At 43.1% G+C, this 24,727-nt stretch overlaps 2 protein-coding genes across 8 annotated transcripts; both read right to left on the minus strand.

Moving 5' to 3' along the window:
- Positions 1-4,244: 4,244 nt before the first annotated feature.
- Positions 4,245-11,284, minus strand: BCL2L15 (BCL2 like 15). Its single transcript, XM_059135492.1, has 4 exons — positions 10,167-11,284; positions 9,725-9,846; positions 6,975-7,199; positions 4,245-6,378 (listed from the first exon to the last, which is right to left on the minus strand). Exons 1-4 carry the CDS (start codon positions 10,291-10,293, stop codon positions 6,361-6,363), a joined length of 492 nt encoding a protein of 163 aa, XP_058991475.1. The 5' UTR covers positions 10,294-11,284; the 3' UTR covers positions 4,245-6,360.
- AP4B1 (adaptor related protein complex 4 subunit beta 1) lies at positions 9,725-24,654 on the minus strand. Of its 7 annotated transcripts, XR_009345037.1 has the most exons (13): positions 24,069-24,355; positions 22,191-22,415; positions 21,365-21,495; positions 20,841-20,988; positions 19,801-20,297; positions 18,687-18,770; positions 17,828-17,931; positions 16,528-16,735; positions 16,029-16,310; positions 15,096-15,546; positions 12,734-12,777; positions 11,374-11,463; positions 9,725-9,846 (listed from the first exon to the last, which is right to left on the minus strand). XR_009345037.1 is itself a non-coding variant. In XM_059135488.1 (11 exons), the coding sequence occupies exons 2-11, from the start codon at positions 24,179-24,181 to the stop codon at positions 15,119-15,121; spliced, it is 2,220 nt and encodes a 739-aa protein (XP_058991471.1). In that variant the 5' UTR covers positions 24,182-24,255; positions 24,632-24,654; the 3' UTR covers positions 14,721-15,118. The 7 variants fall into 7 exon arrangements, 6 of the variants coding, with proteins under 6 accessions (XP_058991471.1, XP_058991470.1, XP_058991467.1 ...); XM_059135488.1 differs by lacking the exons at positions 9,725-9,846; positions 11,374-11,463; positions 12,734-12,777 and adding an exon at positions 24,632-24,654 and having other exon boundaries at positions 14,721-15,546; positions 24,069-24,255; XM_059135487.1 differs by lacking the exons at positions 9,725-9,846; positions 11,374-11,463; positions 12,734-12,777 and adding an exon at positions 24,556-24,635 and having other exon boundaries at positions 14,721-15,546; positions 24,069-24,255.
- Positions 24,655-24,727: the final 73 nt, after the last annotated feature.

The following is a 24,727-nucleotide window of genomic DNA, read 5'->3' on the forward strand; positions in this document are numbered from 1 at the left end:
AATTTGTGATGAAATATTTAAGCCAGTCCGGTGTAAATCCTGAGTGAACGCAACAATTCCATGCAGTAAAAGACCCACATGAACTCTCTGTCAGAACCCTCAGGGGTGAGTTCTAGTGGAAAGTAAAAGTGAATGAGCACCTGAAGAAGACCGAGGAAGGAACACCTCACTGCTGCCCCCTGTGGCTCTCTGGAGTGTTCAGGAGGAAGAGGACAGCAGGGAGGAGGGCCTGTCCCACAGTCACCTGCACCAGCAAGAGGGAAGTGTGCCAGTGTAAGGGGAAACATCATTGTCACGGAGGTTGGAATTAGATGACAAAAAACAAAACAAAACAAAACCAAAACCAAAAACCTTAAACCGGAGAGAATATCAGGGGAGATTATTAGGACAGTGATTATTAGCTAATGGGAAATACACTCAGCACATCTTCTCTACCTCTGCGGAGCCTGTCCTACCCTGGGGAAGCCACTTACCAACCTTTGCTTCCTCTTCATTATGCCTGCCTTTCTCTGCTTCACAGGGTCATTGGTTTGTTATGGGCTCTGTGTATTATCTGTGAGACACTGGGTTCTTTGTGAGCATGCCCTGGGTCACCAAGGCCTGCCTGTCCTTTCTCCTCAACCTCTTGTAGATTCATGCAGTCTTTTTCATTCCCATGTGGACCTCCAGGCCCTTTTGCACACGTGGACTGCTGCAGCAATCGCGGCAATCTCAATGCACTGTCATCTATATTCCGTGCTTGCATCTCCTAGAACCAAGACTGGATAAATGTTACTAAAACTCCACTTTAATGCTCAAAGACCCGAAGTAGTTACCCATGCTCTAGAGGAACGCATCCAGATTCTTCCACTTGCTACCAAGCCCCTCCCTGTGTGTCCCCACCCAAACTATCTAGCCACATCCCCCACAGGCCTTGCTCACGCTACTGCCACCTCATGTGCTACTTCTCGCCTTTCCCCTAATTTTCGTCAAGACAAAAGTAAAGCTGTAAATCCCGGTTACTCTTCTCTTCAACAATTCTGCCCCTGACGCCATCTCACCAACAAACTTCTCTCAGGAGGCCTCTTCCCAGAATTACATCTTTATATTCAGCCGTAGCAGTTTTCTTCGTTTCTTCACGTGTTCCTAGTCTCCCATAAGTTTATTCAGGAGAGTTAATTTTTTTAAAAAACCACTTAAGTGGCCTGCTGCTGTTTTAAGTTTATCAAAGGTAATGCTAGTGTCTTCTATATGCGTCTGTGTAACCCTCAGTGCTTAACCCTGGTCTTAAGCACACATGAAATAATCTTATGGTGATCAAGGACACTACGTAATGTGGTTGGCTGTTGTTAAGACACCCACCCCGACTTGCTTACTCACTGCAACAATGACTCCAGGTCTCCTGCCCAGCACTTTCACTTTGCCAGGAGCAGATGGGCCTTCCCTACAGGGACATCAGGAACCTGGCAAAGAGCACTTGCCTGAGGGCTGCTGCCCAGAGGGGGGGGGGGCATTGTTATGGAAGGGAATGGGGGGCCCGGTCATCATGAGGCAAGAGTTGAGCCCTGCAGGGCTGCAGTGGCTGGAGAAGAAATGACCTCCTTCCTCTCCACAATAGATCCAGTTCCCTTTCTGTAAAAGGACATGGGTGAGGCTTACACAAGACGCTTGTTGCTTTGCTTTGTGTTTTTACCTCATCCACAGCAGGAAAATCCCCTCCCCAGCTTCTGGTCATGATAGCTTCTGGTCACTACAGGATTCCGAGACCTCATCAAGCTCTTCAGTTCAGCTGCTGTGAACTTCGTAGTTACCTCCCCACATTCCACAGGAAATCATGCTCTGCCTTCGGCTTCAGAAATGCAATCCTCAGAGGGCAAAAGTCCACTGATGATTTTCAACTGATGTAATTTACCTTTTTTTTTTTTTTAACTCTTGGGCTTGGCACCTTGTTCAAAATCTAATCAAACTTGATGTTTATCTTTCGTTTGATTGTTTATTGAGTCTGTTTATTTAATGAATACTTATGAGATCTATATACATGCAAGAGAATGAGGAGGAAAAGCACTACAGATGTGTACAACAAATTGTCTTCATTCAAGGCTCTTTTATACTTGAAGGAAACTAAATACACAAATAACTATAACTTAAGGCCATATGTGGTAAGGCCATAAATGTTATGCTAACAAAATTTTGAGGAGGCAAAGATCTTGTGTTTGGGTTATCTGGATAGCCTTCATAGAGGAAGCAGCATTTGAGTTAGGCCTTGAATATGTCAAAGAGCCTGAGAAAAAGCATTATGAAAGAGAGAAAGAACAGAGGGAGTTGGATGGCCTATTGAGTGGCTCAGTCTGATGGGAGCCTTGGTTCTGTAGCATCCTGACTGACAAGGCTAGAAAGGGCAGTTGGAGATAGACCCTGAGGAAATTTTAATACCAGGTTGAAAAGTCAGGCTTTATTTGATGGGCAGTGGAAAACCGGTGAAGGTTTTGTTTTAGTAACAACTTTATGAGGTACTACTGACATATAATAAACTACACATTTCAAAGTGTGTGGTTTGATAAGTTTGAAATATGTACACAGCCATGAAACCATCATCACAATTAGGATAAGGAACAAATCCAATCACCTTCAAAATTTCCACTGGAAAATCTTAAGAAAATGGCAGTCAAAGCAATGTTTCTCAATATCTTTTTTTAAAGAAATGGTCCTTTCTGATCATTTTTTTGGAAGTCTCCTCACTTCCTTCAGTAGTATATAAATTTTCAAAATGAATTATGTCATATCTAAAAATGGATCAAAAGAAAAGACAAGGAAACCATGGCTTTGGTGAATCTGGTGGCAGTATATAGGACAGACTGGTGTGGGGCAAGCCTACAACAGAATGATCCATTAACAGCCTGACTAAGAGGCTTGGCAATAAAGTCTTGTGAGAGAATTAGAACAAAAAGAAAGAATAAGTGAGGAAGACTGATTGTGTGTGTAAGACTGGACAGAGGGAACAGGGAAAAATGACTAAGCTTTCGAGCTAGCTCGATGGCAGTCTGGGAAAGTATAGGGGATAAGAAAGGTACATAGACATGAAGAATTAGAGCTTGTGGATGTGGATTTAGGAAGAAGGGAAATAAGTCAGATATGGGAATCACCCACATTGAAGCGAGAGGTAAAGCCAGCAGGCTGGCTTGCCTTTGTGAGAGACAGTGTCAGTGGAGAGAAAAAAGTCAAGGCAGAATTTTATGAGCTCCAAATCACAGCAGCCCCAAATTGTTAATGGTGCAGTTCTCAAAATAGTCCAGAAACTGGGCTAAGCCCTTCCCACAGTGTATCGTTTCATTTATCCCTCACCACAATCCTACGAATGAGCAACCAAATCATTTCTCTTTTAGAATGTGGAGACTAAGGCACAAAGGAATTGGATTACTGGCCCAGTGTCACGTGATTAGTCTATGGTGAAACTAAATTATTAAAATCAGATGGTCTGAAGGTATCTGGAATCTTTGGGCAATGTGTTTTCTTTCTGTCACCCCACCACTTCAGCCCTCCTAGGAGAGGATGATTTTCCTATTCACTTGGTATAATCCCCAGGGGCACAATACCCTTAATCTCAAGACTCTTGGAGCCAGATTCATATTGACGTTTCATTGGCAGTATAGCATAAAACAGGGAGCTGCTATAGCCAAGTGGGAAAAGAAAAGACAAAGAGGAGGCTGCTGGCCTCTGACATTTGTCATTTACTCTGTCAGATTATTGAGATATAACAGACATATAACTTGTATAATAAATTTAAGGCATACAACGTAATGATTTGCTCTATGTATGTATTTTGAAGTGATTACGACAATAAGGTTGGTTAACACATCTATCACCTCGCCTAGCTACACAATTTGTTTTGGGGCATCCGGCTGGCTCTGTCAGTGGAACCTGTGCCTCTTGATCTTGGGATTGTGAGTTTAAGCCCCCTGTTGGGTGTAGACACTACTTACAAAAAACATATAAATAAAAAAATAAATAATGGGGTGTGTGTGTGTGTGATGAGAACTTTAAAAATCTACTTTTTTAACAACTTTTCAACATATGATACGATGTTGTTAATTACAGTCACTATGCTGTGTATCACATCCCCAGATCTTCTTCATCTTATAACTGGAAGGTTGTATACCCTTTGCCCTCCTTCACCTATTTCTCCTACCTCCCAGCCCCTGCCCCTGACAACCACCAATCTGTTGGTTCTCTATCATTCAACTGAGATTGCATTTACTGAGAATTAATTCAAATACATAGACACAATTTTATTTCATGAACAAAACAGCATTGGTCAAAGTGAAAATAGTGATTTCACCCAAGAAGTAAAATACCACAAAACCTACCGTGTTGAATTTACAGTAATGTAAGGGACAAAGGGATACACTAAGTATTGCTAAACTTGGTAGCAAAAAAAAAAAGGCACTAATTTCTACTTAAGAGAAACACGAAATCTCATTTGGGATTACTAACCTATTGTGATTTGCCCATGAAGAGAGGAAATAGCATAACTTGAAAAAGCCAACATATAGTAGCAGTGCTACATACTTATTTCTATGCATTTAGGGGAAACAGATAGCTAGTCGCTGGAGGGAGGGGATGTGGTTACACTTGAGCCAAACTGCAACCAAACCATTAGTGTCTCTAAAAATAGATATAGCAATGCTTTTCTTCTTGACAATCCACTAAGTAGTCTAGCCTCCTTGGGGTTTATGAATGTAAGAGTCTCTATGTGAGGACTGCCTACTAATCTATGAGATTATGAAGGATTATTACAAGATACACTTGCAGATACCACAGGCTTCACTTCCAATCACTTGAGGTAGGGGCTGGGGAAATGTAGACCCTCTACTGACTGACTATCCAGGGGTCCCTGAGCTTTCTGATTTGCCAAAGAGCTCAAGAAATTGTGGACTATGCAGGAACTGACAAACACTCTTAGATTAAATTCTTAAAAAAAAAAATTAATTAAATAAAATAAAAAAGATTTGTCCTGTGTACCATTGTGTTTGGTACGAATGATCAGGGTTGCAACAGAATTTAAATTCTTTGAAGATAAATGTTCATTTAGCTTCTAGCTTTAAAGCAGGGGTCTACATGCCTTTCTGTAAGGGCCAGATAGTAAATACGTTTTATAGGCCATTAGGGATCTGCTGCAATTCCTCAGCTGTGCCGCTGAAGTGCTAATACAGGCATGGGCAACAAGGAAACAAGTGAGTGCAGCTGCTTGCTGGTAAACCTGTGGACACAAAAAGCAGCAGGCAGGATTTGGCCGGCCCCTGTACTAATGTGAGTGTGCTCGAGTCCTATATGGACATAAGAATGCCTTGTGGAACTGGCTAAAAGGGTTGGCTCCTAGGCCCCAGCCTCCCCCTACAGAATCAGAATCTCTAGGGATGGGGCCTGGAAATCAGCAATTCATAAAGTCCACAAGTGATATGTAAAGCACTTTTTGGTTTGAAAAACACTGTGGTATGCAGCTAGTTTCATCTAAGCTGGGATGGCCCCACTGTCCTAGATGTGGGCCAGCACTTCCTGCATCCTGTGGCAGTAAAAACGCACTATTTTATCTTCTGTGGGCCTTTCTCTTAGAAGGGCAGATGTAGAAACTGTTTTTGTTTTTTGTTTTGTTTTGTTTTTGCTTTCAACCTAAAAATGCATAAAATGATTCTACTTTGGTGAAATTAACACAAAACTAAGGATAGGAATTTAAAAGAAAATCCTCAACTTATAACAAGATTTCAACAAAAATCTCTCTTGAAGTCATTTAGACTGCAAAATAAATAGACAAGATCCTTACCAAAGGATAGGGCTCAATTTGAACTAATAATTTACTGTGTGTTCCCTTTCCCAAAATATGCCCAACAGAGGCCTACTCTGTTGCCATGAAATTTCCTCCTAACAAACCATTACTTTGTATCAGGAGGTCTTGGCTTAAATGGAACCTCCTCCAAATTCATGTAAAGACAGAAAGTACAAAATCTCTGTAGACCTCCAAGGGCTGCTCCCAACTTTAGCAATTGGTGGAAAAGAAATTATTCAGATAAGTCCAGTTGTGTCCAAAGGAAAGCAGCTTTGGATTTAGTTGTCTGTTTTGTTCTTTAAAGATGTAAAAAAAATTTTTATTTGACAGAGAGAGACACAGCAAGATAGCACAAGCAGGGGGAGTGGGAATAGGGATGCAGGGAGCCTGATGCAGGGCTTGATCCCAGGGACCTGGGATCATGACCTGAGCTGAAGGCAGACGTTTTACAACTGAGTCACCCAGCTGCCCCTGGATGTCTGTTTTAATGGCCAGCAATCAATCCCTTGATCAAAGTGGCAGTGATATTGAAGCTAGGAAATAGCGCCATCGCTTTGTAGTCAGCTCTCCAGGTTCTCCTAGGAAGGACAGGGAATAGCCTACAGTCAAAAGGACATCTTTGTAAAGGGAGCGTCCTAAAGAAAGTACAAATAATCTACAGACACCTCCAGGGCGTGCAGCTCTTACTGAGGCCTCTGCTGCTGCTGGAAATGAAGAGGAATGTTCAGCGAGAGCAGATGTTCTAATGATTACTAAGACATGGGCTTAGAATGCCTCCTATAGTTACCGCAGCAGCAGATAGCACTGTTTGTTGTGAGATGACAGGGGATGATTCTGAATTTCTGAAACGGGGCTGAGGCTAGTACTCTATCACCAGTACTTAACAGGCCGTTATATATAGGAAGCGGGATTTAGCTTTACACTGTTAGGAGTCAACTAAAATTTTAGGCAAAATATCTTTGGAGTCTAGAGGCCTGAGCTTCTGACTGTCCCCCTTCCCATGGGGAAAAACAAAGCAAAACAAAATAACAAACTGCCATTTTCAGCAAAGTAGGGAGACCTGTTCTTCTACTTGGTTTCCAACTTACAGAAAGAATCAGGCATTGGGAGTCCTGGGTATTAGTACAAAAACAGTGCAAATGCCTATCAAAGCCAGGGGCCCCGACATACTTACCCAACCTCCCTGGCCCTGGACAAACTCTTGGATGGCATTGTTCCCATTGATCATGCTTGTCATGGAGACAACGACCTGTCTTGCCATTTCGGGAGCGATGTGGGCCACATATTCAAGAAGCTTCACGGACACTGCCAGAAAGGCTCTCTCATAAGCTAAGCTGGAATCCTGAGCACACCAAGCCTGACTAAGACTTTTGACTGTGTCCTGAAGTGCAGCTCCTGCCTGGAGAGAGACACGGGATATCAGTGAAGTGTTGATATAAAGGTACAGGAGACTACAGGGGCAGGTGTCCAGTAGAGCAAGAGTTTCCTAGAGAATGGCAAGTACATTGTATCTGATCATATCTGGGGTAATCTTAAGGAGTGTTATTTTGTTATTTATTGTAACATGTACAGAGAAAATGTAAGTAGCCCATCAAACCCATGATTTTAGATATGATTACTTAGGACACACAAAAAGGGCCAAAAGTAAAAAGTGATTTGAAAGAAAAATATTAAGTACAGCTGGTCGCGTTGTAGAGGTATTACTTGAATGACTGAAGTCTGTGAAATTCTAAAGTTAAAAAAAAAAATGTTTTTCCTCCTCCTCTTTCCTTTCCCTCAGAATTGATCCAAAAGTCATTAGGTGGGGCCAAGCAATATCCACTGTGGTATAGTGTAGGGGGACCCTTGGTAGTCAGAGCACTTGCCAGAACCCAAATAAGCTGCAGAGGGCATCCACATATGTATCCAGATCTTGGTTTCCAAATATCATTCTCCATTTAAAGATACCAGAGCTCCCTGGAAAAATGCTGATTGTAGGCTGGGGCTTGGAAAATACAAGAGAGCTGTCAGAAATTAAAGAAGTACTCACAGAATGACAGGAACGTACTAAAAAGACACAGTCCAGTGGCGAGGACACCCACTGTCAAAGCTAGGACAATTTGAGCATCCAAATAATAATGATAGTAATAGGTTATAACCCTTGAATAACACAGGAATTCATGAGTCAATGTTGATATAAAAAATAAATGAATAGGTTGAAATGTTGATGAGATAAGGAATATTTACACAGTTTCAAAGTACCTCCACGACACAACTATATTAACCAGATACTAACTACAGTGGAGAAGCCTTGCAGACACTATCCTAAGTGACTGAAGTTAACATCAGTAATGGACAAATTAAAATGTGTGCCTCTTAAAAGGTGCAATGAGAAGAACACAGCAACCCTTCTGTAACCTCCCTACCAAGAGTACATACCCTGAATCCACTCAAGAGGAAACATGAAACAAACCCAAGTTTAAGGGACATTCTACAAAATGACTGACCCATAATCTTTAAGCACCAAGATCATGAAAAAAGGAGACTGAGGAACAATTCCAAACTGAAGGGGATTAAAGAGACAAGACAACTAAATGCAGGATCTGACTCTGGCCTAGATCTTTTTGTTGTATGTGACATCACTGGGACAACTGGCCAAACTTGAATGGGATCTGAGGACAAGATAATAATGTGTTAGTGCTGATTTCCTGGTTTTGATGTGGTTATATAAAAGAATGGCCTTGTTTGAAGGAAATGTGAAAGTATTAGGGGATGATGGAACATTTCATCAACTACCTACTCTCAGATGATTCAAGAGGGAAATTCTTTGTACAACTAATTATGTGCAACTTTCCTATGAATTTGGAAGTTCCAAAAACGTTTTTTTTTTTTAATTAAAAAACAAAAATTCAGCTCTTGGCTACCTAGGAAAGTTTCAGGGCAAGCAATTAGGAGTAGTAAGTCCAGTTCTGCCTGAATGGGCGCACCATCCAAGCTATAGTTCATAAGAAGAATAAAGCATAATGGTGAAGAGTGTGGTTCTGGAATCAGTCTGGGTTAAAATCCTAACTTCAACACTCACTCGGTAACCTAAATTCTTGTTTCCCTCTTCCTCAGTTTCCTTATCTGCTTAAATGGATAGCGAGTCACAAAAACACGTACGGAGGGTCTCCGGTATAGGAGGTACTATGCTGGGTTGTGTGAAGACAGCAGTGAACAAAGAGGTCAGATTTCGCCTCTCATGGCATTCCACAAACAGGAGGGGAGGTTGCACTGTGAGTTTCAGTTCCTATAATACCCCAGGGACTGCTGGAAGGTTTAAATGAGATAGTAAGTATAAAGCATTTGGAATACTGTCTGGCACCTGTTAAGTTTGTATTACCTGCCATTATTGATAACAATCAGCAACATCTTCTAGAATGTTGTCTGTGGTCTTTACATCTAATGCAGCATCCAAGTGCCACCGCTAGTAATCAGCATTCTGATGAAAAGCCAGATATGCCCTAGGTGGTGGCTGTCAGTACTCATTACAACTTACTTGAGGACTGCCTGCCTTTCCAGTACATAATTTCATTGCTGGACCTTGGGTTGGGGGAAGGAAGACACCCACTCCCAGCCAAATAAATATTAAATAGGTGCATTAAAGAATAAAGTGCTTTACCAAGAACAAAGTGCTACATATGTGCTCCGTGTCACGTAAGCACAGCTCTGTTGAAAAACAAATGGGAACAATCTGAAGGTTGACCAGCCCTTGCCAGAAGATTTTCCTCTCAATACCACTTAGGCCTTTGATTAACTCTTGAAGAACTAGCAACTGGAGAATTCCTGCTGTGTCTCCTTGGATGAACATAAGCCCCCAAGTCTTTTGCAGGACATTTCTAGGTATAGTCATACAAGAGTGGTAAGAAAGGAGCATCTGGAACAGAAAAACAGCAGCAACTTTACCCGTCCATGACTGGTTTCTTCAATGACATTTTTGGCAGAAGCTTCCAATTCTCCATTGAACTGGTCACCCAACATCCGAAGGCGACCAGCAATGATGGCCACGTCAAAAGAGCAAGGCTCTCCTAAGATGGAGGAACACATTCACATGCGTTATACAACTTGAAGGGACGGCCAGTCCCAGGAATCTGGGCATTGGAGAACGCTCTCTAGACTTTCAAACAATTGTGGCATCGATCTCTCCCGAGAGCACCTTCGATATCCTTTCAACCCCATAGTCAGAAAATCCTCCTTCACTGAGAATATCTTTCCCTTCCATGGTAACTACTGATTTTCAGGTATTGCTGAAAGCTTAGTTCACCTTTTGAAACTTAGGAGGCAATAAGAAAGCATACTCAGATGCTCTTATTGACCCGCAATCAGCACCTCAGGCCAGGAGCCTTACCTGAATCTGGTTCATCTCCACAACATAGGTCCCGGTTAGCAACCTGTGTTGGTGTGCCTAAGAAGTCTGTGAGTAAAGTGTTCAAGATGCATTCTGTTTGCTCCTCAAAAGTTCGGGGCCTCTTCATTTTAGATGCTTGCTGCCAAGTTTTTGCTTTTCCACAAAACAAGCAGGTTTCAGCTCAGCAGGAAGTCAGAACTGCTGGTAAACTAGAAGCAACGACCTCTGTTCTTTCTAAAGTCTCCTTAATGGGACATGTAGTCCTGGAGCGTGTCCTACCACTTTTTTTCAAAACTAGCTGTCAGAAACATGGGACTTCTCTGAAGAGCTCACCTACACAAACTGGGGAGACTTTTTGAAAACTTTCAGTTCCTTTTCTCAGAACCACACCCTAGCCAGAACTTAAGATTAATGAATAACTTTTATTGTTAGCCAATTTAGAACTGAGATAGAGTTGAGGAAGAGTTTCTTGGGCAATTTCATTTAGAAATACTTCCTGTTAGGTTCTGAGTCTGGTGTTGCTTAAAGAAAGTTTCAGAGTTATAATAGAACAGCATTCAACTTCTAATAGATGGCATTTATTTGCCATATTCAGATGTTTTATGTACTGAGTGTCTATGGGTAAGGAACTATGCCTGGCACTACAAATAACACAGGAAAATGACACAGACACAGTTCCTGTCCTCACGGAGCTTACGCTTTTGCATGCACAGCCGATATTACATGATTAATCCATAATTTCTTGTGCTTATTGAGATACTGTGTGATTACATTGTGCAATGGGAAATCAGACCTAGGGGGTTAGGAAGGCTTCCTTGGAGTTGTTAACAACTGAGATGAGCTCTAAAGTACAAGGAGGGATTATGAGACAAAGAGGAGAAATAAAACCATTCCAGGTGGGACTAAGATATATAGAAGTTGAGAAGGTGGGAGGAAAAAACTTGCGCATTTGAGGAATTAAGAATGGAGGTAATACAAAGTATTTCACAAGGAAATTATATGAGGATTAAGTAAGACAATGTTCTGTGGGATGATCCAGCAGTTTCTGACATGTAGTAAGTGTTAAATGTCTTTCCTCTTAGCCCAAGGCCTGAGGACCAGGATGAAAGGAATCTGGGATTCGTTCTCCAACAGAATTAAGTAAGATTCTTCTAACAGGCGTTAGACTCCATCACTGTTTTTGTGAGATCTCCTGACTGACACTTACCCACAGTGACTGCCTTCTTAATGAAGCCACATCAGTCTGGGATTTGGGTGTCAACACTCAAACTTATCAGCTCTTCCAGGGTATTCTGACCTGGTGAGCCGATAAGGAATTCAAGCATAAGCAGTAAGTCAGTTGTTCAGAATGAAAGTCCTACTTACAAAATAAAAAGAGCCAATCTTCTGTTTCCTATTCTGTTCTAAAAACAAATGATCATAAACTGCTTTTGGATGAGAAACAGAAATTACATAAAGGGCCATCTTCATTTATCATCTATCACTAGGGCTGAAACCAGGTTCTGCTGAGTAAGCTTCAGATCTGACATAAGAAGATCTTTCTGAGAGAATTCTGAGCCATCATCCTTTCACACTAGAGTGGGTTACTAAAAATTGAAGGATTCTAACAAATTAATTTGACATATTCCCCAAGTGCATTGGAAAACAAATGAAAGGTTTATAAGATACCATCCAGCTGGTGTTAAACACCCAAGGTAAGTGGCATCAGTAAGTGGCAGCATAGAAATTGAAAACCAAGCCCATCCTACCTCAAATAATAAACCTTTTCCCACAGTAATTTGTTTCACAGGTGATGTGCTTACGGGCAAATGCCATCTTCTGAATCTAATCTTTGCATTATCTTATCTATCCTTCATTATCTTGTAGAATCAATGTTGTAAGGCTAAGGAAAGGAGTATATCTTCTCCTGGGCAATATGGGGTAGTTTCTTCCTTTGTGTATTTCTTCTGGAGCCTTCATTATAGCGTCTTCCCGAACCACCCCATTCCTTCTTCCACAGCTCACATCCCCTTCACTCTTGCAGTTCAAGTACTATCTCCCAGGTAGTACCAAAAAACGAGGCCACAGTGTTTTCACCATCACTTGCTTCTTTTGCTGCCCTGGCCACAATTTACATCCCTCTCTCAAAAGCCTCATCACCTTTTTTCATTGGCTCAAAGTCTAGGGTCTTGTCATCTGCCCCAGGTCTGCCTAAGAATGAGGATCTTTGGGTACTGCTCCTCTCAATGTGTACTTCTGTAACTGAGAAAGTAAGTTCTTTGTCTCTCCTCCCCCAAACACCCAATATATGAGAAAGGGATAGAATAATGGTTACAGGACTCCCATTCAAAAAGAGGTGTGGGGGAAATGGAGGCATTTAACAGCCGCTAGTCCATGGCAGTAAGATTATGTTCAGGAACTACACAAATGACTGCCTCTGCAAAGTTTTAAAGCACCATGGTCATCAGTGGGCACCCATTCATTACACGTGTCACCGACTATTTCCCAACCCAGACATTAGAAAGTCATTTTTCTAAAAGCACAGTATCAACTACCCTCAAGGATTTTAAAAATATGCATCTACTTACATCACATCATCAAACCATATGTCTGCCAAGGCTAGAGAGAGCTCCTAGGGAGAAGAAATATAATTAACTTCATGGTATACGTAAGCTTTAGTCATTTTGCTTATAAATTAGCAAAACCAGGCTATAGTTAAAAGAAATCATTTCCTCCTTCAGATCATTTTAAAAGTACACTTTTCAAAAGCAACAGTCTCATATTCGGCTATGCCCCATACATTATAGACAAACAACCAAGTAGGACTTAATCTTTTAAAAGCTCCAATAACTGGGATCATTTTAGTAACATTTGTTCTATTATTGAGCCATTCCCAATTTTCTTTAGATCAACATTTCAATTATAGTCTTTAATTTTTAAAGAAGTAAATAATTTTACTTAATCTCTACCATTTATATACTGTTCCTTTATAACGCTGTAAATTGGCAGCACTTTACACTTCCATTTTATTTCTTTTAGTATGTAATTAAATAGTCACGGTTTAACCAAACAAATCAAACTACGGAAAAGGCAATTCTGAAACTGTTCTGATCTCTCTACATGTAATCGTGGGAACCCTTGATCTAGATCCTTCTCAGTGGGGAGCGATTATGTCCCACTGAGGCACCTTTGGCAATTGTCTGGGCATTTTTGTTACCACTAGGGGTTCTATTGGCATCTAGTGGGTATAGGCCAAAGATGCTGCTAATAATCATTCTACAGACCACAGGAAAACCCTCCATACAAAGAATCATCTGGACCCAATGTCAGTAATGCTGCTTTTGAGAAACCCTAGTCTAGATGGATTTCCACTATTGTTTGGTTGATACAATATAACAAAACACACTTCAAACACCATTCCCAAAACACCATCAGATCTGATTATTGACAGCCATTCATTTGGTAAATACTTACTGAGTCCTCATTATATGGCGGACTGTGGAGATGGAAGGAAAGAACATCACCGTCCTTAGAAACTGTCCAGGTGGGAAAACAACGCACAAAATCCAGGGCCTTGCCAAAAATATCAGTTACTTACTCTTATTAAGAGCCTAATTGAGAGAAGTGATGGCTGAAAAACTTAAAGGTATGCAGTCCATTTACGTATCTATGTGGTAGAAGTCCTTGAATCTAGATATTTAGATTGTGTTATCTTAAGTCCTTGAAGAAATGTGCTAAGGTCCATGTTAAAGTCATGCTCTCTGCTTTCACTGAAGAACATCATCCCCACTGAAGAACACCCATTACTGACTTCCCATAAGAATCTTGTACTTTTCCCCGTGTCACCTATGTGAAACTACATGTAAATTTCTTTTGGAAATTAATATTGGAAGGTTTCTTCCTCTCTAATGATGACTTTATACTTATTTCTCTTCACTCAGCCAAATCACTTAGAGCTAAATTTGAGGCTCAACTGTACCAATTATGTCAGCCCTTAAGCCTGAACATTTGTGTACTTCCCCATCCCTAACTAAGCTGGTCTGCGATGGTATTTTCATCTTCCCTGTTGTGGATCCTCTGGTTATTTATACTTTACTATTTATACTTTAAACCATCCTATGGCATCTGCTCTCACCATAAGTTGCCTCAGTTAATGTAGAAAATGTGGGCAGGTATGAATAAAACTGAAAGCAAGGAAGAGTGACAGAAAACAATTACAACTGTCCTGCTAGACACACGCACTGGAGGCCATGACAGCCTGACAGAACCTGTAATGAAAGCAACCAGGGTCACAGAAAACTTCCTGCAAGAGCTCGTGACTGAGCAGAAGCTAAGAGACAAGGACTAGATGTTACAAGGACAAGAAAGAAGATATGAGGGTGGGGAAACGTTCTAGCCAAGCAATAAAAGCAGGAGCAAAGCACAGAGGTGAGAGGGAGCCTTGTGCATTCAAGGAATGCCAAGTCATTTGCCAATGCAAGAACAGGGTGTTCAGGCAAGCAGTGAGACAGGACACTGAAGAGTTACTTCTGATGCCGCACTAAAGACTTTGGACTCTGGCCTTGAAAAGCATGATTAGAAACAGGAGACCAGTGAGGAATTTATTGCAGTAATACAGGGAAGAAAAGATGATCCCCACAAATGATGACTTTATCAGTTTCCATAAACATCAGGCATCTTTAGTAAAACAATCCGTATAATGGATTAGAAAAGAATCCAAATCCTATCCTCAGTCCCTCCCCAACCCCTTACCAACATTAACCTTTCAGCATCACCTAGAAAATGGGGTCATTCACCTATAGGTATGAGAGGAATAAGTCAATAGTCTTTGGACAAAAACATAAAAATCCTGGTTCTGAGATTGTCCATTCTCCTTTGTATTTGATAGCATCTGGATTTAAAAGCAAATTCTAATAAAAAACTAGGAATTCTGATAGCTACTCATCTCACCTAGGACAAGCAGCAAGAATCTGTTATGATTTTATGTCTCCAATTGTTCCAAGCACAGTTTCTAATACAGAAATAAAACTATTAAGTGTCTCAGTCCTTGGCTCGTTTTGTTTCACAGAGATCTGCATTTCGGAGTTCTCAGGCTCCAAGAGCAGTTCTGTTAGGAAGAGGCAGCCAGTGTCATCCTGGGCACTGAGGTAGGCTTTCCACGGCTGAGCCCCAGCCCTGCTCATTGCGATGGTCTGGATGTTCACTACTTGTAGGGCCATCTGGAGGGTGTCGGGATGGACGGCTCCCCGCCAAGGGAACACCTGCTGATGAGCAACTTTCAGGCTAAACCAAGTTTTCTCAAAATACTCAGCAGTCAGCTGGCTATTGGGGACTAGCATTAGGGCTCCAGAATCAGGAAGTTCCTGAACCGTTTCCTTGCTCTCTTCAGGAATCAGGGGACCTGAAAGAATTAGAAAGCTTGTGTAAGAGATCTTTTTAATCTATACCAACTGTGTTTTTTTGAAAAAGATTTTATTTGTTTGAGAGACAGAGAGAGACCACATGAGCGGCGGGGGGGGGGGGGGGGGGGGTATGGGGGTGGGCAGCAGAGGGAGAAACAGGCTCTTCACTAGCAGGGAACCCTAAGCGGGGCTGGATCCCAGGACCCTGGGATCATGACCTGAGCAGAAGGCAGATGCTTAACGACTGAACCACCCAGGCGCCCCTAAATTATGTTTTTTTAATCTAGATTTCCATAAGTACACAGTGTGACTTTTATCTTTGGACAAATGGTTGAAATAGCCAATGAGGAACTTCTTTCTTGCTCATGAAGACTTCAAATTCAGCCCACAGTCTGAGCCGTAGCTAGGGTACTCTACTTCCCATCAGTCATTGCAAAAGGTAAAGATTTTTTACAAGATGTAAAGTAAGGACTATTTCTACCTGAAGTGGCAAAGGATGCAGCATTAGGAAGCTCCGGGCCCCGACGTTCTGGCCCCTGGTATTTAGAGATGGTTGCCCAGCGGGCTTTGCCGTAGACTGGCACCAGCGTGTTGAAGTCTGAGGCCCAGCTATTCACAGGTCTTTCTGCCTGATCCTCCAAAAGTCCAAGAGAAGGGTCAGATTTAGGACTACACAGGATCTGCTTCACTCCATCAATGCCAGCTAAGAGAAGGCGATAATAGAAGAGGCCCCGGTCTCGTACTGCCATATCCTTTTCTTCCTCTGAGGTAAGACAAAGACTGAGTTAATTACAAATAAAACCAAAACACTCCTTCTACCCTGTGCCAACTGGAATGGGGGAAAAAAGAAAGGAGGGAGGAAATCTTAGAGAATGTTAACGTGGTTTCTTGGGTCCCCAGCATGACTCACCAATCAGTGTCAGCTGTCAGAATGTTTCCTATCTGACATGGCAAGTACAGTTTCCTTCTGGAGAACCTACCTATGCAGTAATGTAACAGACGCCCCAGCATGTCCTGGCACTCGGCAGGCCGGGAGAGGAAAAGGCGCAGCAGTGCAGTGAGTAGCTCCATCTTCACAGCTGGAAAAGTCTCTGACTTCACGTTCTCCACAAAGTCTTCCAATACATATGGAGCATTGGGGATTCTCTCCCCATGGACACCAAGGAGCCAAATCAGCGCCTGTTTCCCCTGAGGAATGAAAAAGTGAAAGTAGGTCCTTCCCATCTGACTGTCCCTAACACAGTAACAGGTTTTGTTCCCCGCAACGTCAGCAGAAAAGGTATAATCTTTTATTGACTTTAATTTGCATTGTTATTGATCCCCCACACCCCGACTGCACTCTCTACAACAAATAGGAATAAAATGTCACTACACAAAAGGAGACTCAAGACTCCCAGAGCCTGCGTTGGTTATGTAATACAGCTTCCACAATGTGGGGGCCTCTGCCCCAGTCTGGGGTTTAATATGTCAGTGGAAGCTATTGAAAGAGTGCTCTAAACCACTTAATGAAGATGGTAATTAACCTAGAGTGAAAATCGGAGACCTCTGGGAAGCTTCTTAAAAATCTATGTGTCTAACATGGATGGAACTAGAGGGTATCATGCTTAGCAAAATAAGTCAAGCAAAGAAAGACAACTATCATATGATCTCCCTGATATGAGGAAGTGGTGATGCAACATGGGGGCTTAAGTGGGTAGAAGCAGAATCAATGAAACAAGATGGGATTGGGAGGGAGACAAACCATAAGTGACTCTTAATCTCACAAAACAAACTGAGGGTTGCTGGGGGGAGGGGGGTTGGGTGAAGGGGGGTGGGGTTATGGACATTGGGGAGGGTATGTGCTTTGGTGAGTGCTGTGAAGTGTGTAAACCTGGAGATTCACAGACCTGTATCCCTGGGGATAAAAATACATGTTTATAAAAAATTAAAAATTAAAAAAAAAATCTATGTGTCTAGGCCCAGCACTCCTGAGTATTTAAGTTGGCAGACCTGCAGTGAAGTCCAAATATCCACAAATGATTCTGATTCTCATTACAGCTGAACACTCCATGGTCTAAATCTCTGGCTCAACACTGTTCAAGAAAACAATGATATCAAAGCATCTGTAGCAAAAATCATAGATAAATCTCATGTTTTTTCACTTCTACCCTAACTATACCCAAAAAGAATCTGAGGTGGCAATCAATTCTAAGAATTTCCATATTCGGACACTGAATAGAAAGAAGAATTAGAGAAACAATCTCCCCTCTGCCTGGAGATAAAAGAGAATTTGCCATCTACCTCACTGTCTTGAATGTTCTCCTCGCAGCCGGGCAGGGCCTGACACACAGCTTCTGTACACTGAGGACACAACCAAACCAGGTCTCGGAAAGTTTGCACCACCACTACAACACAGCTCAGGACACAAGAGCATAGGATTAGAGGCTCCACACAGGAAGGAATCTTAAGAGAATTCACATATTCAGAGTAAACTGCTACATGAATTTCTATAAAATAGGTGTCAGAGGGGTAGTCAATGATTTTCTGAGAAATGTCTGACACGGGCAATAATTTCTTAAATCGGTTTTGTTCTTACCGGATTGGTCATGAGGATCAAGGAGCTCATACATGCAAAAGCACATGGTAAAATGTAAAGCAAATGTGAGGTCATGTTATTGTTGAATGATATTTGGAAGAGAGTTTAAATGCAGCCACCACGGATGGGACTAGGGTGAGGCAAATGAGGCGCTGGGGGTATAAAATTGAAGACATGCGGGGTTAGCATTTGCACAAGCCTGAGAGTGAGTGCCTTGCATCCTGGGTACCTAGCTTGCCTCACCCTAGTCCCAGCCCTGGAAGCCACTGCTGCCATAAAGCAAAAAGAGGGGTGAGGGTGGGGAGTTAACAAGCCCAGGCATTCTGGTAGCCTTCATTATCTACAGAACAGCCTTGCAGAGTTATGGCAACCTGAAGACCCTCTCTGTCAGATCTACAGACCCTACGCTTCTCTGACGGCAGCACATGAGGATGTAAAGAAAAGCTTAAATCTCTGTTACACAACAATAATTTTATTTTATTTTATTTTTTTTAAGCAACTGCTACAGGGCAGGCATTTGTCAAGGAAAAAAAAAAAAAAGCCCAAACGGTGGCCAGCTATTACCTGTGGTAATGTGCTCTTGCTGAAGCCCCAGCAACTCTGTTAGAATCTGCACACACTGGTCTGTGTAGGTCCTGGCAATCCCACCTATAGGAGAACAGAAAGCAGAGAAAAGTGGTAAGTCAAATCCTAGCACCTCATTTTAAAAAAAACTCGCCACCAGTCAAAGACAAAGAAGAGCAGCAAAATCTTAAAACAATCACCACCACCAAAAAAGCCCACCCCTTGCTTGATGAAGTAACAACCTAAGTTTCCTATGTTCGGTAAAAGTGGATCTTCCCATTGAACAAGGCTGAAAACCTTCAGCAACAAAGTTATGTGTGGCAGCTAGATACGAGGCCTCGAGGCATTGCAGGCTTCAGAGCACCTCCCAGGAATGGCCCTGCACGGAGCGAACACCTGACCACAAGAGCTCTGCTCTCCTCTTTGTTTGCTCTTTCTGCCCCTGAAAATATTCATTCTTCATTCTAACATAAGAGTTCCTTCTCCTCTTCCACTTGAAGGCCTCCAACACAACATAGTTCCCTGGTTGCTTTCATTTTGTGACTCAGTCTGGCCTTCTGAATTCCAAACAAATATGAAAAAGCCTATAAGAGTTAGGATTCATTGTGTTGGTCTGTACTCAGCACAATGCATAGCCCATAGTAGAAGCTCAATAAACAACTGGCCAGTTGACACAGGATTTTGCGTCTGGAAAGCAGGTTCTGACCCTGGGTCAGGAACCACATGACCTTTTGGCCATTTAAAAACCTTTTTGTTTCTGAGTTTCTTCATCTCTAAAATGACGTGATAACACTTGCCTACTTTTCCTGACTGCCTCCCAAGACTATGCTAAGATATATGGGAAAGCATTCTGGCTAGTACCCAAGAAAAGGCCATATAAATTTTAAGTACTCTAGTTTGAATTACCTGTATTCTCTATCCTAGAAGATAAGGCAACACCAGTGATGCCAAAAAACCCCTCCCTCCCCACTTCTGTCTGTGGCCACTGACCCCAAGGTAATTTGGTGCATGGTAATTTGTCTCTGATGCAAAATTCGTTCCCTTTTGGTCTCTGTGATTCCACAGGTTTCTGGTTAGTCGAAGGTCTCCAAAAGGAAAAGCAGCAGACCCCTACCTATGGCAAAGATGGCGGCCTGGGCAAAGTCGGCTGACACGTCAGTACAGTACCCTCGGAGCTCCTCTAGCACCTGCTGTACGTTCTCATCGTTCACCAGCTCGCACAGCACCTCCACCTTCTGCAGCTTGATGTAGTGGGGCTCCGAGTAGGAGCAAAAAAACTTTTTGTAGTGGCTGCTAAAATGCCCGGGCAAACTGTGCAAGATCTGACGCACATGACACAGAGCAGCAAAACAGAGCTCGCGGCTCTCCGAAGAACAGGCAGCCAGCAGAGGGCCCTTGACTTGCACAAGCACATCCGTCTGTACATGGGGGAATTTTTTTGCCAATATGAGAAAGAGTTTCGTGGCTCCCATCACCACACTGGGGCTACTGCTCTTCAGAAAGCTATCTAGCAGATTGAGAATGTCAAACAGCTCTTCCTCACTGCGGGGTTGATAGCGTAGCAGAAAGTTCAATACTTCCGCCTGGCCCCACTGGTCCAGTTTTGGCATTCTATCCAAAAAGGAAAAGAAGAGTGTTATTTTAGCAACCAAATTAGGACCATCTGCACGCAAATGTCATGTCACCAGTCATCTGTTCATCACAACAAGGAGAGAATTCTTGGAAACAGGCTGTGCCATAACAGAACTATTCTTTTTCATGTGCTATTTAAAGTTTACACAAAATTGGCTTTCAATTCCAAGATGAGTTTATACTACAAATTCTCATCGTCTGAGGCCAAGGACCATGATCACTGGACCTAGATCCAGAGTCTTTACAGTTTACGACAGTATAAATCATAAATAGTTTGGGGGACATAAGGATTGTAGGGGAGGACAGAACCTATTTCCAAGGGATATTTCTGCCATCTCTCTATACCACCAAAAGAAACTAAGACAAAAGAAATCCTCTCAGCGAGATATGAGGAAGTTAATAGTCATGGTTAACTTTACTACTCTACAGAAGTTGTTCAAAAGGTCTCCTTGATTCAACGTGTCATGATCCCACTAGGATGCAGAGCTCATTATAACAAAGAGAGCACCGAGGCATCCAAACCGATTTAAGAGATGGTGGGCGATGGGCTTGTTGATGACAACGCCTCCTTCCTGTTTCAGAATTTCCTCTAGAGACCTCAGGCAGTTCACAACCACAATTGGATCCTGGTCACGCAGCAAACTGTATAATTCATTTACCAGAGCACCGTCTATAAAAGAGCACAAAGATCTCAGATAAAGAACAGCTTCAATGTCTCAGGAACAGAGCCAGAGTACTAGCTCCAGGCAGACAAAGCTGAACTTCTCGGCTACAAAAATAACAAAGGCAGTAATAAAGTGCAAGGCAAAAAATTGCCATCTGCAGACTGTTCTAAGTAGCTAACGTGATGGATCTCACCTGGGCCCCAGAGAAAAGGTGTCTGTGATCTCGAAAAATACCAAACCGACCTTTCTACTTAAAGAGACAAGTACAGAAGTAAGGCCACATTACTATTTTCTCCCAAAGTCACGTCATCTTTTACAAAGTCATACATGTAACTAAAGCAAAAATAAATACTGGTCATGACAGATTACACTGAAACTCACCCACTTCAGAGTCTCCATGAAGATTATGCATCTTGGCACAACCAAGAACTGCCACCCTCCTGACATATGAAGCTTTATCTCGCAGACCATTGAGAATGGGCTGTTGGATATATTCCTGCACACCAGGCATCCTAAGCAACACATACTGGAGTCAGCCAGATCCTGAAAGGCTAGCTTTGATGGAACTCAGCTCCTATTCACTTAACAGAAAGTTTAGTAGATGTTTGAATGTACAACTATCACATCATAAAGAATTAAGGAGGGGCGCCTGGATGGCTCAGTTGTTACACTTCTGCCTTTGGCTCAGGTCATGATCCCTGGGTCCTGGGATTGGATTCTGCATCGGGCTCCCTGCTCGGCAGAAGGCCTGCTTCTCCCTCCCCCACGCCCCCATGCTTGTGTTCCTACTCTCAATCTCTCTCTTTCTGTGTCAAATAAGTAAATAAAATCTTTAAAAGAGAATAAAGAATTACAAAAAGCCACTGCTAAACTTAAAAAGTCATAGTTGACATTTCATCTGGAATACTACTACAAGGGCAGCAAAAATATATTATCTACATAATTGTTTAGAAATCATTTAACCAAAACCAAGAACTATTTCAGCAAGAGTGAGAATGGAAAATTCCCTTTAATGTAACATGTGACATTTAATGTAATGTGACATAGTTTTTTAAGCCTAAGCAATGGCTGAAAACTTGGGTTCAAGTTACAAGCACATTTTCTCTAGTATTAAGAAGTTCAAATAGACTATCACTGTTGAAAACCTTTCCCATGGTCTCCTGAATCCATCAGCCACTGATAAACAGTCAGGGAAGAGGGTACTCACCTGAGACTACACATGCTTCGTAGTGCCAGCCCTCGCACCATTGGATTGGGGTCCGAACAATCTTTGCACAGTGTATTAATGGCCAAGAGAGCCAGATCTGGTTTCAGGGGAGCATATGTACACATGTAAAGATAAACCAGCTTCTTCTGAACAATATCTACGGTGGCACTGGCCTTCACCATTTCCATGAAGACACCAGACATGTCCAAGCCCTGAGTCATGTGCCTGAAACCAACACACACAGCAGAAGTAAAATACATAATCTACAGCCTACAATGAATACACATCCTGGTTATCCAACTAGATTGTGAAGGAAGCAACCAAGTCTATCTTGTCTATTACATTGCACAATACTTCACGCCATGGACCTATAATAAACATTCTTCTATGTATTTAACAAACATTTATTGAATTCCTGGTACATTCCAGTCTAATTCAGCTTCTACATTCCAGGGATATGTTCTGGGGCATAAACCTGAAGAAGGCCTCGTCTCGATCTTTAGGAACTCAAAGTATAACTAAGGAGCAAGACAAAAACACCACTAAATACAGTACAATAGGTAAATATTAAAATAGGTAAGTATTAAAACTGAAGTTATAGACAAGGTTGGGGCACCTGGGTAGCTCAGTTGGTTAAGCATCTGGCTCTCGGTTCCAGCTCAGGTCATGATCTCAGGGTTGTGAATTCAAACTCCACATCAGTTCTGAGCTCAGCAGGGGGCCTGCTTGAGATTCTCTCTCTACCTCTCCCCCCCCAATAATAAATAAATCTTAAAAAAAAAAGAAGTAACAGACAAAGTGCAGTGGGGATCCAGAAGTCTAATACTGACAAGAAATCATAAAACACTTCCAAGAGGAAGTATCACGTTAGTTGAATGAGCTGGAATTTTCCAGGCAGGTGTAGTTGTAAAATACGTTACACATACATAAAATACGTAACACATGCTATTAGATGTGTAGACATCAGCAAGAATGCTACATTCTTTAAGAGTCTGCAAGTAGTTGTGTTAGGGTGTTCTTTGGGTGCTAGGATAGGAAGTTTGGATTTCCTTCTGTAGATCCGTTTCTCAATCAGATGGGATGTCTGTCTAAAATGCACATTCCTGGGCTCCATCCCACCTGACTGAAAGCAGCATTATTAGATTGGATGAAAATTGTAACACTTTTTTTTTTTTTTTTTTTAAAGGCATCCCAAGGGACTTTTGTGCATACTGACGTTTGTGATCCACAACTACAGCCAAGAATTATATGTTCAAACTCAGGTTAGGAAACTTCGGAGAAAAATGAGGAGGCAAGGTGACCTAGGAAGCCACTTCAATTGCTTTGGTGATAAAACCAGAACAGCGGTGCCAACAAAAAAGAAATGCATAGACATTTTCTTGGGGGGGAAAAAAAGAGGATGGATATTTAGAACTATATATCCATACCATCTGACTCCAGAAGTGAAAACCAGGCGTCATCAAGACTGACTCCCTCCCTTGGTCAGCAGGACGGTGGCATTCCTCAACCCAAATATAAGCGGAAGAGCAGGTTTGGGGAGAGGGGAAGGATGCAGGTGCTACTTTGCATGTCTTTGAAGAAACATCCAGATGGGAATGCCCAGCAGGCAGTAGGGTACGTGGGTTTGAAGATACAAAAGGTTTTCTGTACTAGACTCTATAGATCTGGGAGTCAGCAGTCTAGGTTCAAGACATGGGTGTAACCACCCTGCTGAGTAAACGAAGTAAAGCAAGTGCCACAGGGGAGGCTGCCGTGGCCATCCAGAAAAGCGGAAAGACCAAATCACACCCTGCCCTGGGTTCATTCACACTTTCCGAGCGGCCAGGGGTGGGGGCCCGGATGGGGGCCGCCACGGGGAGTGCGGGCGGTAGCTGATACCTAATCACTCGCTGGATGACATTCCGGTAGCGCAGCCTATCGGCCTGGACGTGAGGGTTACACAGAGCCTTCTTGAGCTCCTTCACCACGTCCTCGGAGCCAAGGTACGGCATCTTCGACAGTCACCGGGCAGCCCCCCAGAACCCCTAGGTAACTCGCGGGCTCCTCCTAGCCCTGACGTGGGAACCTGGGCAAAGCAAATGTCAGTCAGCAAGGAGACCAAAGGCGTGACCTCACCCCAGCCTCGGCTTCCCCGGGGGCCGCAGCCCAGGCCCCAGCACTCTCACACCAACCCTCTCCGCGCCCCGGCGAGCCCCGAACGAGGCTCTGCAGTTCTTTCCCGGGACCTGCAGGCCGGCTCGCTCCGCCCGAGACCGCTCCAGCTACCTCGAGGCCCTCCGCCCCATTTCCAGCCCCGCCGCCGGAGGTCCGCGGACCCCTCCCTCGCCAGTTCCAGCCCTCGGTGCGCCTCCGCGCGGCTGCCCACCCGGATAGGCCCAATCTAGCTTTCTGCGGAAGTCCCGCCTCCTCGGGGCCGCCCGCGCGCGGCGGCTGCCACTCACCTTCTCGCAGCGAGCGCCGAGCGCCGCCCGGACGCCGACCTTAGGGCGCCCTTCCCCCGCCTCTCACCTCCCGGCGCAGCCGCGCGGCTCCCTCTG

Source organism: Mustela lutreola, chromosome 10 (genome assembly GCF_030435805.1).
Source record: "Mustela lutreola isolate mMusLut2 chromosome 10, mMusLut2.pri, whole genome shotgun sequence".
In the NCBI taxonomy this organism is placed as follows: Eukaryota; Metazoa; Chordata; class Mammalia; order Carnivora; family Mustelidae; genus Mustela; species Mustela lutreola.